This window comes from Bubalus bubalis, chromosome 18 (assembly GCF_019923935.1).
Source record: "Bubalus bubalis isolate 160015118507 breed Murrah chromosome 18, NDDB_SH_1, whole genome shotgun sequence".
Classification (NCBI taxonomy): Eukaryota; Metazoa; Chordata; class Mammalia; order Artiodactyla; family Bovidae; genus Bubalus; species Bubalus bubalis.
In genome coordinates, this window is record NC_059174.1 from 34,816,861 (window position 1) to 34,830,475 (window position 13,615).

General features: G+C 43.5%; 1 protein-coding gene across 9 annotated transcripts in view; it reads right to left on the bottom strand.

Moving 5' to 3' along the window:
• Nucleotides 1–13,615, bottom strand: part of GFOD2 (glucose-fructose oxidoreductase domain containing 2) — a 39,838-nt gene that overhangs the window by 9,113 nt on the left and 17,110 nt on the right. For 4 of the 9 annotated variants that reach the window (XM_006072013.4, XM_006072016.4, XM_006072014.4 and 1 more), the window contains one exon: nucleotides 1,963–2,308. The exons of 1 other annotated variant lie outside the window; for it this stretch is intronic. In XM_006072013.4, the coding sequence (XP_006072075.1) occupies nucleotides 1,963–2,221 (259 nt within the window). In that variant the 5' untranslated portion in view covers nucleotides 2,222–2,308. Of the gene's footprint in view, nucleotides 1–1,962; nucleotides 2,309–7,847; nucleotides 8,042–13,615 lie in introns of all 9 variants that reach the window. 4 more of the 9 variants (XM_006072010.4, XM_044932073.2, XM_044932072.2 and 1 more) reach the window with 2 other exon arrangements.

A 13,615-nucleotide genomic window follows, 5' to 3' on the forward strand; every position in this document is an offset into this window, starting at 1 on the left:
CTGCCTACAGCAGTTTATGCACTCATATCCAGTCATTTGGGAAAACTAGAGCAGTTCTCATGGCCTCTTCCGTATGAGCGAAAGTTAAGTCAGAATTCTCACAAAGCAAGCAAGCAAGCACACAGGGAGTTAACCTCATGGTTGCAATAGGCTCGGTGACTCCTTTGGGGCCTAAGTGGGCAGTGCCTGATGGCACATCCAGTCGACATGGCTCTCTCAGCCCAACCAACTTGGCCCTGGGATCATGTACCTGCAAGAACAGACCAAGGACCCGCATTCATACCCTCCTCCCTGCTGACAACAGAGGTATGGAGACAGGGCTGATGGTTTTACTTCACTGAAGGCTGGGATACAAGACCCCAGAAGCTGTCCTTCCTGTTTGTATTAAACGGACCAAAGTCCAGTGTTTTCCTGTATGAGGAAAACACCCGGCAGGCTTGTGCCCAAAGAACTCTGGGTCTCTTCTTTCTCCTTACACAGCTAAGAAATGGCCTCTGTGGGAACCCTAAAGTTCAAGAAGCTGACTGAGAGCCTCTAGAACTCTGCCTCCGCACACACCCTCACCAACCTGCACTCATGCCACAGGAATGGTGAGAAGTCAAGAGACCATGGTAGCTTGATTCCCTTGAACCAGCCCTCTGTTAAAGTGCTGACTTAAGTCTACTTCTAAACTCAATCTGGGAGCATGATCTGCTCTAAACATCTAGGGCCAGTGAATAGCTCCAATGTCACAACACCCTCAGAGAGAGCCCTCTGGAAAAGACAAACCATCTATAATTTTTGGTCAAAACTTATATGCCCCAAATCAACAACCAGACAGACGCTTGTTGAGGTGACAGACACTCTCTTCAGACTACAGGAAAGAGAAGCAGTCTTGGATCCTGCACCATGGCAGTGGCCAGGAGGAGTGGCGGTCAGCCTCATGGCATAGCAGTTCCTGGACCCAGAGATCTCTGGGTCAGAGATGGGCACCTGGCTCCTGTCACCTTATATACAACAATTACTCTGTCAATTAATTATACGCTACCCAAATTGTTACTTAAGTCTTTTCTCATTTACCTGGCCAGTAAATGTTACCGTTACTTCTAGTCTCTCTGATTGGACTGTGAAATCTGAAAGCAGAGACAGCTCTATTTCAACACTGCTCTGAATGTCAAGAATGATACCGTGCCAGTGTCTAGCACACAGGAGTTTTGTTTTTTTTTTTAAAGAATTGCTGGATGAATATTGACTGGTTTGTTTCCCTATTAAATTAGATTCTGATTCATGTGAGACAAAGGAGAATTTTTCCTACTGTCGACAGGAAAGAGCAGCCCAACAGGAACTGCAAGAGAACAGTTCACCAAACCACACCCAGCTGGGGCAGGAGGGGGCTAGGCCCACTGCTTCCAGAGGGAGCAGGGATGCGAGCAGGCCAACCTGTGGGTCCTGCGGGGGAGACACAGCGCATTGGGACAACCTTCCTGCCTCTGGCGTACACAATTGCAAAGCATGACAGGAAGGGTGTGTGCTCAGTCTAGTCAAGGACTGACAAAATATGGGAAATGGCAGCCTTGATACACACCCTCTTCTCCTTTCTGTGGTGCTGTATGCCACGGAAATGAAGAACAAACGCATCAATCACAGCCAATTCCCCCGGGCCCAGGTCTTTAGATTCTGATTTCACAGAGGCGAACTTTACAATGCCTGAATGTATCATCTCTACCCCCTGTGACAGGCCAGCTCTGAAGGCATCTGCTTAATTTTTGCTTGGGGATTTACTTATGGGAGGTGGGGAAGGCTGTGTCTTTCCCAGACATTGGGGCATTTCCTCCCGCAGCCACAGGCCTCCCAAAGTGTCCTCCCTCAGCACTGCTTCAGGGACGAGAGCTGTCCCAGACCCAAGCCCAAGAGGGCCTACCCAGGCCCAGAGGAGAGCAGATGTTCAAGGACCCCCGAGAGGAAGACGCCATCTGCCCGTACCTAGAGCCTTCACAGATATCTGCCGGGTGAGTGGAGGGGGCATGTTGATGCACACCAGATCCACGTCTTGATGCAGCAAGACGTCGTCGGTCCGGCTGGTGTAGAAGGCGATGTTCATCTCCTCAGCGAGCTGCTTGGCCTCCTCCTCGGTTTTCCCCCACAGGGCCTGCACCGTGAACCCCTCTGCCCGCAGCAGTGGGACCAGAACACGGGCGGAGCTGCCGGTCCCAAACACACCCACGCCTGGAAGCATCTTCATGCCGCCTTCTCCGTTCACCAACTCATCTCCTCACCAGAGTCTCCGGCATGAGCACGACTGTCTTGCAGTCTCGGTCACACATGGCTCCTGGAACAGCAAGCAGGACACTGGCTATTAGGGGAGGGCGTGCTCAGCAGAGGCAATTTCCTGGGGTGATTTGGAAGCAACAAGTTCTCTGCCACACAGGACAAAAGACACACTGCTCCAGAGGGGAACGCTGCAGAAGCTTCTCACGTGGAGACTCAGGATATTAACAGTATCTATCTACTAGGAGGAGGAGAGATGAAATATGAGAACAGCTGTGTTCAAATTCCTGTCCTGCTATACTTAATTTTCTGTGTGACTCTGCTCAAATCATTAACCTTCGGGGCCTTAACTGTACAAGTTCATGGTTCTCTGATACTATATTACAGAAAGGAAAAGAAGAGTGTTTTATATTACAGTTAAAAGACAAAAGAGAACTACCTAGGTGCTATGAAAGTAGAAGTGTTAGTCTCCCAGTCGTGTCTGACTCTTTGCGACCCCATGGACTACAGCCTGCCAGGTTCCTCTGTCCATGGAATTCTCCATGCAAGAATACTGTAGTGGGTTGCCATGCCCTTCTCCAGGGTATCTTTCCAACCCAGGTCTCCCTCATTGCAGGCAGACTGTTTACCATTTGAGCTACCCAGGAAGCCCAGGTACTATACACGTTATGATTTAAAAGTTTATGGTAGCAAGCATAGGAAAATGTTCACTAGAAACCAAAATACCAACATAAAACTACCAAACGGGCAGCAGCAGCAGTGATAACAAAGATATTTACAAGGATATTTTTATATAAAAATGTCCATGCCAATGTTGACTATGATAGTGAAAAATTGGAAAATGAGATACATGTTCAATAACAGTAGTGGGTTAAATCAACAACACTATGGAGCCACTGAAAATCATGAGTAGAAGGCCCTCAGCGACCTGAAAGACTTCACCATGTATTCCTTGAAAAGGGGAAAACAATATGTGAAGCATGACATCAATAGTCTTTAAAACAAACCAAAAAAAGCACAAAAAATGTATATATGTATGAGAATATACAAGGATATCTACATCAATAACCATACTCCACAGAGCGGACGTAACTGAAGGACCTAATTTAATAATGATAACTTGATAGAACTGTGAATGATTTTTGTTTTCTGAACTTTGCCATATTTTCAACAATGAATGTGTCTTACTTTTTGTAGCATTTTCCCTTCTGATCATAAGGGTTGTAAAATGAAATAAAGAATGAAGTACTGCATTATGTGGACGCAATGCAGTACTTGGGTGCAATCTCAAAAATGACAGAGTGATCTCTGTTTGTTTTCAAGGCAAATCATTCAATATCACAGTAATCCAAGTAATCATGAATAGAAGGCCATGGACATCACCAGATGGTCAATACTGAAATCAGACTGATTATATTCTTTGCAGCAGAAGATGAAGAAGCTCTACACAGTCAGCAAAAACAAGACTGGGAGCTGACTATGGCTCAGATCATGAACTCCTTATTGACAAATTCAGACTTAAATTGAAGAAAGTAGAGAAACCCACTAGACCATTCGGGTATGACCTAAATCAAATCCCTTACGATTATACAGTGGAAGTGACAAATAGAGTCAAGGGATTAGACCTGATAGAGTGCCTGAAGAACTATGGACGGAGGTTAGTGACACTGTACAGGAGGCAGTGATCAAGATCATTCCCAAGAAAAAGAAACGCAAAAAAGCAAAATGGTTGTCTGAAGAGGCCTTACAAATAGCTGAGAAAAGAAGAGAAGCTAAAGGTAAAGGAGAAAAGGAAAGATATACCCATATGAATCCAGAGTTCCAAAGAATAGCAAGGAGAGATAAGAAAGGCTTCCTCAGTGATCTATGTAAAGAAATAGAGGGAAATTACAGAATGGGAAAGACTAGAGAGCTCTTCATTAGAGATACCAAGGGAACATTTCATGCAAACATGGGTACAATAAAGGACAGAAATGGTATGAACCTAACAGAAGCAGAAGATATTAAGAGGAGGTGGCAAGAATACACAGAAGAACTATACAAAAGAGATCTTACTGACCCAGATAATCACAATGGTATGATCACTCACCTAGAGCCAGACATCCAGGAATGCAAAGTTAAGTGGGCCTTAGGAAGCATCACTACAAACAAAGCTAGTGGAGGTGATGGAATTACAGTTGAGCTATTTCAAATCCTAAAAGATGATGCTGTGAAAGTGCTGCACTCAATATGCCAGCAAATTTGGACAAGTTGGCAGTGGCCACAGGACTGGAAAAGGTCAGTTTTAATTCCAATCCTAAAGAAAGGCAATGCCAAAGAATGTTCAAACTACTGCACAATTGCACTCATCTCACACACTAGCAAAGTAATGCTCAAAATTCTCTAAACCAGGCTTCAACAATACATGAATCGTGAACTTCCAGATGTTCAAGCTGGATTTAGAAAAGGCAGAGGAACCAGAGATCAAACCAACAACATCCGCTGGATCATCAAAAAAGCAAGAGAGTTCCAGAAAAACATCTACTTCTGGTTTATTGACTACGCCAAAGCCTTCAACTGTGTGGACCACAACAAACTGTGGAAAATTCTTCAAGAGATGGAAATACCAGATCACCTTACCTGCCTCCTGAGAAATCTGTATGCAGGTCAAGAAGCAACATTTAGAACTGGAGATGGAACATCGAACTAGTTCCAGATTGGGAAAGCAGTATGTCAAGGCTGTATGTGGTCACCCTGCTTATTTAACTTATATGCAGAGTACATCTTGCAAAATCCCAGGCTGGAATCCAAGCACAAGCTGGAATCAAGATTGGCGGGAGAAATATCAATAACCTCAGATATACAGATGACACCACCCTTATGGCAGAAAGCGAAGAAGAACTAAAGAGCCTCTTGATGAAAGTGAAAGATGAGAGTGAAAAAGCTGGCTTAAAACTCAACATTCAAAAAACGAAGATCATAGCATCCGGTCCCATCACTTCATGGGAAATAGATGGGGAAACAACGGAAACAGTGACAGACTTTCTTTTCTTGGGCTCCAAAATCACTGCAGATGGTGACTGCAGCCATGAAATTAAAAGATGCTTGCTCTTTGGAAGAAAAGCTATGACCAACCTAGACAGCATATTCAAAAGCAGAGACATTACTTTGACAACAAAGGTCTATCTAGTCAAGGCTATGGTTTTTTCAGTATTAATGTATGGATGTGAAAGTTGGACTATAAAGAAAGCTGAGCATCGAAGAATTGATATTTCTGAACTGTGGTGTTGGAGAAGACTCTTGAAAGTCCCTTGGACTGCAAGGAGATCAAACCAGTCAATCCCGAAGGAAATCAGTCTGAATATTCACTGGAAGGACTGATGCTGAAGCTGAATACTTTGGCCACCTGATGTGAAGAACTGACTCATTGGAAAAGATCCTGATGCTGGGGAAATTTTGAAGGCAGGAGGAGAAGGGGATGACAGAGGATGAGATGGTTGGATGGCATCACTGTCTCAATGGACATGAGTTTGAGCAAGCTCTGGGAGGTGATGATGGACAGGGAAGCTTGGTGTGCTACTGTCCATGGGGTCGCAAAGAGCTGGACACAACTGAGCGACTGAACTAAAGTCTGCTTGGAAATTACAGCGAGATTTTGATGTGTGCAGGGAATAGGTTTCCCTCTGAGGCAATCCGTCAAGTAAACCAGTGGTCCCACTCTAGCTGTGTGTGGGGTCACTGATGACCCCAGACCCACTGAATCGAACTGTGGGGATGAGGCTATGTCACATCACTTTCTTTTTTCTTTTGGTTCTTATCTTATCGTGATAAAATACTCATAAAATTTACTATGTTAGCCATTTTTAAGTGTACAGTTCAGTGGAATTAAGTACCTTCATACTGCTGTGTAACCATCACCATCACCCACTTCCAAAACTCTTTCACCTTGCAAAATCGAAACTCTGTCTTAACAGAGAGCGATTTCTCATTTCAACAGTGACTTCTCATTTCAACAGTTAATTAACAGTGACTTCTCATTTCAACCTTTCCCTGCAGCCCCTGGCAACCACCATGTTTCTATGAATCTGACTATTATGAGTAGGTACTTCATAAAGTGGAATCACAAAGCATTGGTCCTTTTGTGACTGGCTTACTTCACTGAGCATGTTCTCAAGGTTCATCTTATGTCATCTTATGTGTAGCTTATGTCAGAATTTCTTCCTTTTTTGGAGGTTGAAAATACTCCATTGTGTGCATATACCATATTTTGCTTATCTATTCACCTGTCCATGGACACCTGGGTAGCTACTGTGAATAATGCTGCTGTGAACATGGGTATGCAGGTATCTCTTCCAGACTCAGCTTTCAATTTTTTGGGGTATATACTCAGAGGTGGAATTGCTGGATCATATGGTAAATCTATTTTGGAACTGGCATACTGTTTCCCACAGATCCTGCACCATTTAATTTACTTTTTAGTATTATTTTTAAATTTTGCTTATTTATTTAGGCTGTGTTGCATGGCTTGCGGGATCTCCGTTTCTCAACCAGGGATTGAACTGGGGCCTGCGGCAATACAAGCACCAAGTCTTAACCACTGGACCACCAGGGAACTCCCAAACTCCTGTATCATTTTAAATAGTAATTTTATAAACACCTAACAGTCCCTTAGTCTACCTAATATCTTATTTTAAAAAATAAATCTGACTACTTTTTGATCTTTGATGCTGCAAATCACAATTTTTGAAAAGTTGTATCCAAATGCTGACTATCCAAGTGCTGTTCTACTTTTATCCATATAACATTGCTTCACTTGCTCCTCCTCACAGATCAGAGTCATGGCATTCCTTCTGTAAATCCATAGTAATTAACTACTTCACTCCCCAACTGTGAGTAGTAGAGATACATACAGCTCTTCCTTCCCCATCCATGATACCCTCCCACTTCCTGCTCATTTCTGGGTGCAGCTTTCAGGCTCCCCTGCCCCTTCAATAAGGTTCTTGAGATCCGGTCAGAGGCGCCCTCTTCTCTTCTTGCTCTACATGTTTTTTTACTACTCATGTCCCAGGCTTTAATTAGCATACCAATGACTTTCAAATCTGAAACACAACCCTAGCTTTCTCTCCAGAGCTGCACATACCCATGTATTCTAAGCTCCACAAAACCCACGTGACTAAATCTGAACAGAAGCAGTAAAGACAGTGAGAACACACAGCAAATGCATCTATGGGTCCAAATCCTGGCCTCCCCAGTTCTGAGCCGAATGAAACGTTTTTCTTGGAAAAGCAGGTCTAATGCTGTTTAGCTCAAGGGGTCTTTTGAAGATGAAATGAGATCTGGTTAAAAGTGCCTAACAAAGTGTCTGGTGTATAGTTTGCATTTAATAATTATCATAAACCTTCCCTTAAACATTTTCTTCCTCTATTTTCTATTTCATGGCATGTCACCATCACCAATTCGGTTCTTCAACCCATCTGCAACCTCTTTATTCTCTCACCTGTACAGGTAACTCATCATCAAGCCTTGATGATCCTCTCTCTTCATTATCTCTTAAATCCACCCCCACCCCCTCCTGACAGCCCTTCCACCACTGCCCTAGTCTAGTCCCCAGCACCACTCACCTGATGATGCAACAACCTTCTACTTGATCTCTCCTGCTTCCATCCTTTCCTTCCTTCATCCATTCCTCATTTTGCAAAGGGATTTTTCTAAAATGCAAATGGAATCACATCACTCCCTTCCTGCTTGAACACTTCAGTGACTTCCCAATGGACTCAGTATGAAGTTCAGATGCTTCAGTATGACTTACAAGGCCCTGCAAAATCCAGAAATCTCAAGACAGGTCTAGTTTTGTGTAGGGTCACTTTCAAGAGTTATCTCCAAATAAGACGAGTTTCAAAACACATACATAGAAAACCTAATAGGAAGAACGATCTGTGAAATTACTAGCTATAAACCAGGGAAAAGTTGTGGAGACAGTTACTCAAAATGAAAACAATCACTTCAGGTTAACAGATGATGAGTGTAATTTTTCTTTCTGGGAAAATTAAATAGTGGGGAACAGTTGTTTATTGAGCCGCTTTTAGACATGGTAAGTTTGTACATGAATGTTCACAGGAGAATTAATCATAACAGCCAAAAAGTAGAAACAACCCAAATGTCCATCAACTGCTGAATGGGTAAACAAAATCTGATAAAGTAGTACTATTCAGCCACAACAATTAATGAAGTACTGATACAAGCTACAACACAGATGAACCTTGAAAACATTATGCTGAGTCAAAGAAGCTAGTCACAGAAGACCATATATTATATGACTCCATTTATATACAATGTTCAGAATCGGCAAATCCATGGAGACAAAGTAAGTTAGGGGAAGGAAGGAATTGGGAGGTACAGAGGCCTAACTATTCTTTGACATGTGGTTATCTACTTGTTCCAGCCCCAACTGTTGAAGAAAGTATTTTTTTCCACCAGAATGACCTTGGTACCTTTACTGAAAATAAGTTGATCATAAATATATGGGTTTTTTTGTGGACTCTCAATTTTATTCTGATATGCAGATTATATCAGATATGCAGATGTCACTACCCTTATGGCAGAAAGCGAAGAACTAAAGAGCCTCTTGATGAAAGTGAAAGACGAGAGTGAAAATGTTGGCTTAAAACTCAACATTCAGAAAACTAAGATCAACGCAACCAGTCCTATCACTTTATGGCAAGTAGATGGAGAAACAATGGAAACGGTGACAGACTTTGCTTTTTGGGGTTCCAAAAATCACTGCAGATGGTGACTGCAGCCATGAAATTAAAAGATGTTTACTCCTTGGAAGAAAAGCTATGACCAACCTAGACAGCATATTAAAAAGCAGAGACATTACTTTACCAACAAAGGTCTGTCTAGTCAAAGCTATGGTTTTTCCCATAGTCATGTATGGATGTGAGAGTTGGACTACAAAGAAAGCTGAGGGTTGAAGAATTGATGCTTTTGAACTGTGGTGTTGGAGAAGACTCTTGAGAGTCCCCTGGACTACAAGGAGATCAAATCAACCAATCCTGAAGGAAATTAGTACTGAATATCCATTGGAAGAACTGATGTTGAAGCTAAAACTCCAATACTTTGCCCCCCCGATATGAAGAACTGACTCATTGGAAAGACTGTGATGCTGGGAAAGATTGAAGGCAGGAGGAGAAGGGGACAACAGAGGATGAGATGATTGGATGGCATCACTGACTCAATGGACATGAGTTTGAGCAAGCTCTGGGAGTTGGTGATGGATAGGCAAGTTCATCGGAGAAGGCAATGACACCCCACTCCAGTACTCTTGCCTGGAAAATCCCATGGACGGAGCCTGGTAGGCTGCAGTCCATGGGGTCGCTGAGGGTTGGACATGACTGAGCGACTTCACTTTGACTTTTCACTTTCATGCATTGGAGAAGGAAATGGCAACCCACTCCAGTGTTCTTGCCTGGAGAATCCCAGGGATGACGGAGCCTGGTGCGCTGCCGTCTATGGGGTCGCACAGAGTCAGACACAAATGAAGCAACTTAGCAGCAGCAGCAGCAGGCAAGTCCATGGGGTTGCAAAGAGTCAGACACCACTGAGTGGCTGAACTGAACTGAATTTTATTCCACTGGTCTATAGTCTGTCCTTACTCCAGTACCTTATCTTGATTACTTCAGTAAGTTCTAAAATCACTAAATGTGAATCTTCTGACTTTTTCTTTCGAAATATTATTTTGGCTATTCTGGAACCCTTGCACATTCCTATAAATTTTAATGACCAGTTTATCAATCTGGGATTTTGAAAGAGATTGCTTTGAATCTGCAGATCAATTTGGGAACTGTTTTCATCATAACAATCTTAAGACTTCTGATTCATGAACATGGTGTGTCTAATTTATTTAAACAATATTTTATAGTTTTCACAGTATAAGTTACACACTTTTTTATTAAATTTACTTGTTATTTTATTTAATGCTATAGTAAATAGAATTGCTTTAATTTCATTTTCAGATCCAGCTTTTCTTTTGCTTCTACTGTAGATAAAAGTGGACGGTGTAAAGTATTCATCTCTGTCAGGGCTTGGTTTGCCCGTACAGCCCACAGTACAGCATCCTGTACTGCTTGATCCTACCCCGAAGGCAACTGTGCCTTTGTGAACCATGGAAATAAGCAAGATTTGAGCTGTCTGTAACCCCAAACCCCTGTCAGCTTCCTGCCTCCTCGTGTCTCTAAGTTTTTGGGCTGTAGAGTTTTGTCTCATTCCCTGAACTCTACTATTTCTACTATTATGTCCGTGGTCTCCCAGCCACCTCTGTTTCATCTTTGCTGATAATTCTCTTGCCCTTACAGGCTTCCTTTCTAGTTAGAAAACAGGTCAGTCACATACTACCTTCTATTATTTTCATGTCCTGAATTCTCTTTAGCTATTTTTGTCACTTTCTGTATTTATAGGTTTTTGGGGGGTTACTTACAGGTCATGGATATTCTGGGACCTTGAAAGTGTAAACTTTGTAGTGCTATGTAAGTAAGATTCTGCTTAAGTTCTGTGGGTCATTCATTACAACAGCTCTAAGGGCCAGGGAGTAAGACAGAGCCACCAAAAGCAACGATGTCCATGTCCTCTCTAAATTCACACCCAGGGCACACTTCCTCCTCTCTCACATTCATTTTTTCATGTTCTAATTATATTTGGGTGTATATTTGCACTGGTAGCTTAAAACAACAGAATGGATTAGAAGAAATGTTAATAACCTCTGTTTTATTGACACTGACTCAAAGGGCAGCTTCATCAACACCAATAAATAAAAGGGCAAGAGCCGGCCTCTGAGGAAGCCAGATGGCATGAAGCTAGGCAGGCTTGACTAGGTGTTTTCCTGCTCCGGTAGACAGAGATGGTTTTCCACATTTATTTCAGTGATTACCCTTTCTTACTCCTAACATGGCCTTGTTGCTTGCCCCTAACATCCTTGTACATACCTTTCATGTGCCTCCAAAGATCTCCATAAACCCAGCCCTGCCGAGCTCACCTGCATTCCAGTCACCACAGCCTGGTCAGGAACGAAGCAGGGAAAGCACCTTGACAGCACCGACTATACACGCTCCAATGAGGCCACAGGTTATAGGGAAGGCAGCACAGAGGTCAGAGGCGTGCATCTGCGGCTAGCCTCGCCTGGGCTCAAATCCTGGCTCCACCTCCTACCAGCTGGGTGATGTCAGGTAAGTTTCTCAATCATTCTGTAAAAGGGGGTTAACTGTATCTACCTCACAGGGTACTTAAGGATTAAATGAGTCAGCCTTCATGAAGCATTTAAAATAGGGCCTAGCCATCATCAAAAAAAACCACAAACAATAAATGCTGGAGAGGATGTGGAGAAAAGGAACCCTCTTGCACTGTTGGTGGAGATGTAAATTGATACAGACACTATGGAGAACAGTGTGGAGATTCTTAAAAAAAACAAAAAAACAAAAAAACTAGAAATAAAACTACCATATGATTTAGCAACTCCACTACTGGGCATATACCCTGGGAAAACCACAATTCTAAAAGACACATGTCCCCTAATGTTTATTGCAGCACTATTTACAACAGCCAGGACATGGAAATAACCTAATGTCAATAGACAGGTGAATGGATAAGCTCAATGGAATATTACTCAGCCAGAAAAATTGCAAATTTGAGTCAGTTCTAGTCAGGTGGATGAACCTAGAGCCTGTTATACAGAGTGAAGTAAGTAAAAAAGAGAATGACAAATATCGTATATTAACGCATATATATGGAATCTAGAAAAATGGTACTGATGAACCCATTCACAGGGCAGCAACAGAGACACAGACATAGAGAATAGACTTGTAGACATAGCAGGGAGGAAGAAGAGGGCGGGATGAGATGGTAGCAGTGAAACACACACTGCCACGTGTAAAACAGAGAGCTAGTGGGGAGGCGCTAGGTAACACAGGGAGCTCAACCCGACCCTCTGTGACAACCTAGCGGGTAAGATGGGGTGGGGGGTGAGAGGGATGCCCAAGACGGAGGGGACACATGTATACCTATGGCTGAATCATGCTGTTGTACAGCAGAAACCAACACATTGTTAAGCAATTATCCTCCACTAAAAAGAAACAAATAACATCTTTATGAAAATAAATAAATAAAATAGGACCTGGCACATAGGAAGTCACTACATGGATTTTTTTTTAAGCTATATATGACTGACTTAGATATCTCCTCTTCAAAAGCATATAGAAATATGAAGATAATATTCTAAGCTAATATGTAGTGAGTGCAATAGGCCAGGCAGTGTTTAGTGTAAACTATATAGTGTTTAGTGTAATATATAGTATTATCCCTCCAAGTCCACGCCACTCTGTCTTACAGATGAGGAACACAGAATCTTGGGGAGGCAAGGTAACTTTTCCAGGGCTCCACAGCTGGCTTTGTGTAACAGACCTGCCACAACCCGCTGTGAGACCTGGAGCAGGTTACTGAGCTTCTCTCAATTCAGTTCAGTCGCTCAGTCGTGCCCGACTCTTTGTGACCCCATGAATCGCAGCATGCCAGGCCTCCCTGTCCATCACCAACTCCCAGAGTCCACCCAAACCCAAGTCCATCGAGTCAATGATGCCATCCAACCATCTCATCCTATCGTCTCCTTCTCCTCCTGCCCTCAATCTTTCCCAGCATCAGGGTCTTTTCCAATGAGTCAGCTCTTCGCTAAGCCTCCATAAAAATGTGTGTGGAACAGCTCTTGCATCCTTAGCAACAAGCGTGAACCAGGAAAGTTCGTTCTGCTCCCTGGCTTGGCGACCACTTGCCTCAGCTCCGTCACTCAAACCAATACTGCTCTGTTCACACATCACACCTTTACTGAGGGCCCTAACAGGAAGACTGTAATGAATAAAAGATGAAAAGACACAGTCTTCATTATTTCAGGAGCAACCGGTCAGAAAGGGAGTAGGAGCCAGAGCTGGTGGCACAAGTGCTAATCTAAGGAGTGTGGAGGTTGATGGGCGGGTATCCTCGATACTTTTGGTCTGTCCCGCCTTTGCCACCTGATCTCCCTCTGCTCTGCTCTGCCTCCTGTGGATGAGAAGGTCAGTCTCTAGGGACTACATCACGTGGGCTCCAGGCCCTCTGGCTTCCATCTGGGTTCAGCCAATCTCAAGAGGTGATCAGAGCACAGCCGAAAGGTTACAGTACCTGCCTCTCTCCCTACCAGGATGCGGCTCTGGCAGGGGCTGTGATCCTTGACCAAGGTCACATGCCTCAGGAGGATCCCTTTTCCCATAGTCACAGACTATTCTGGGTTCTGGTGCCCCTCCCTTCCCTCATTGCACTTGAGGTGGTACCAGTACCAGCTACAACTGGCCCCTGCCGGTCCTCCAGT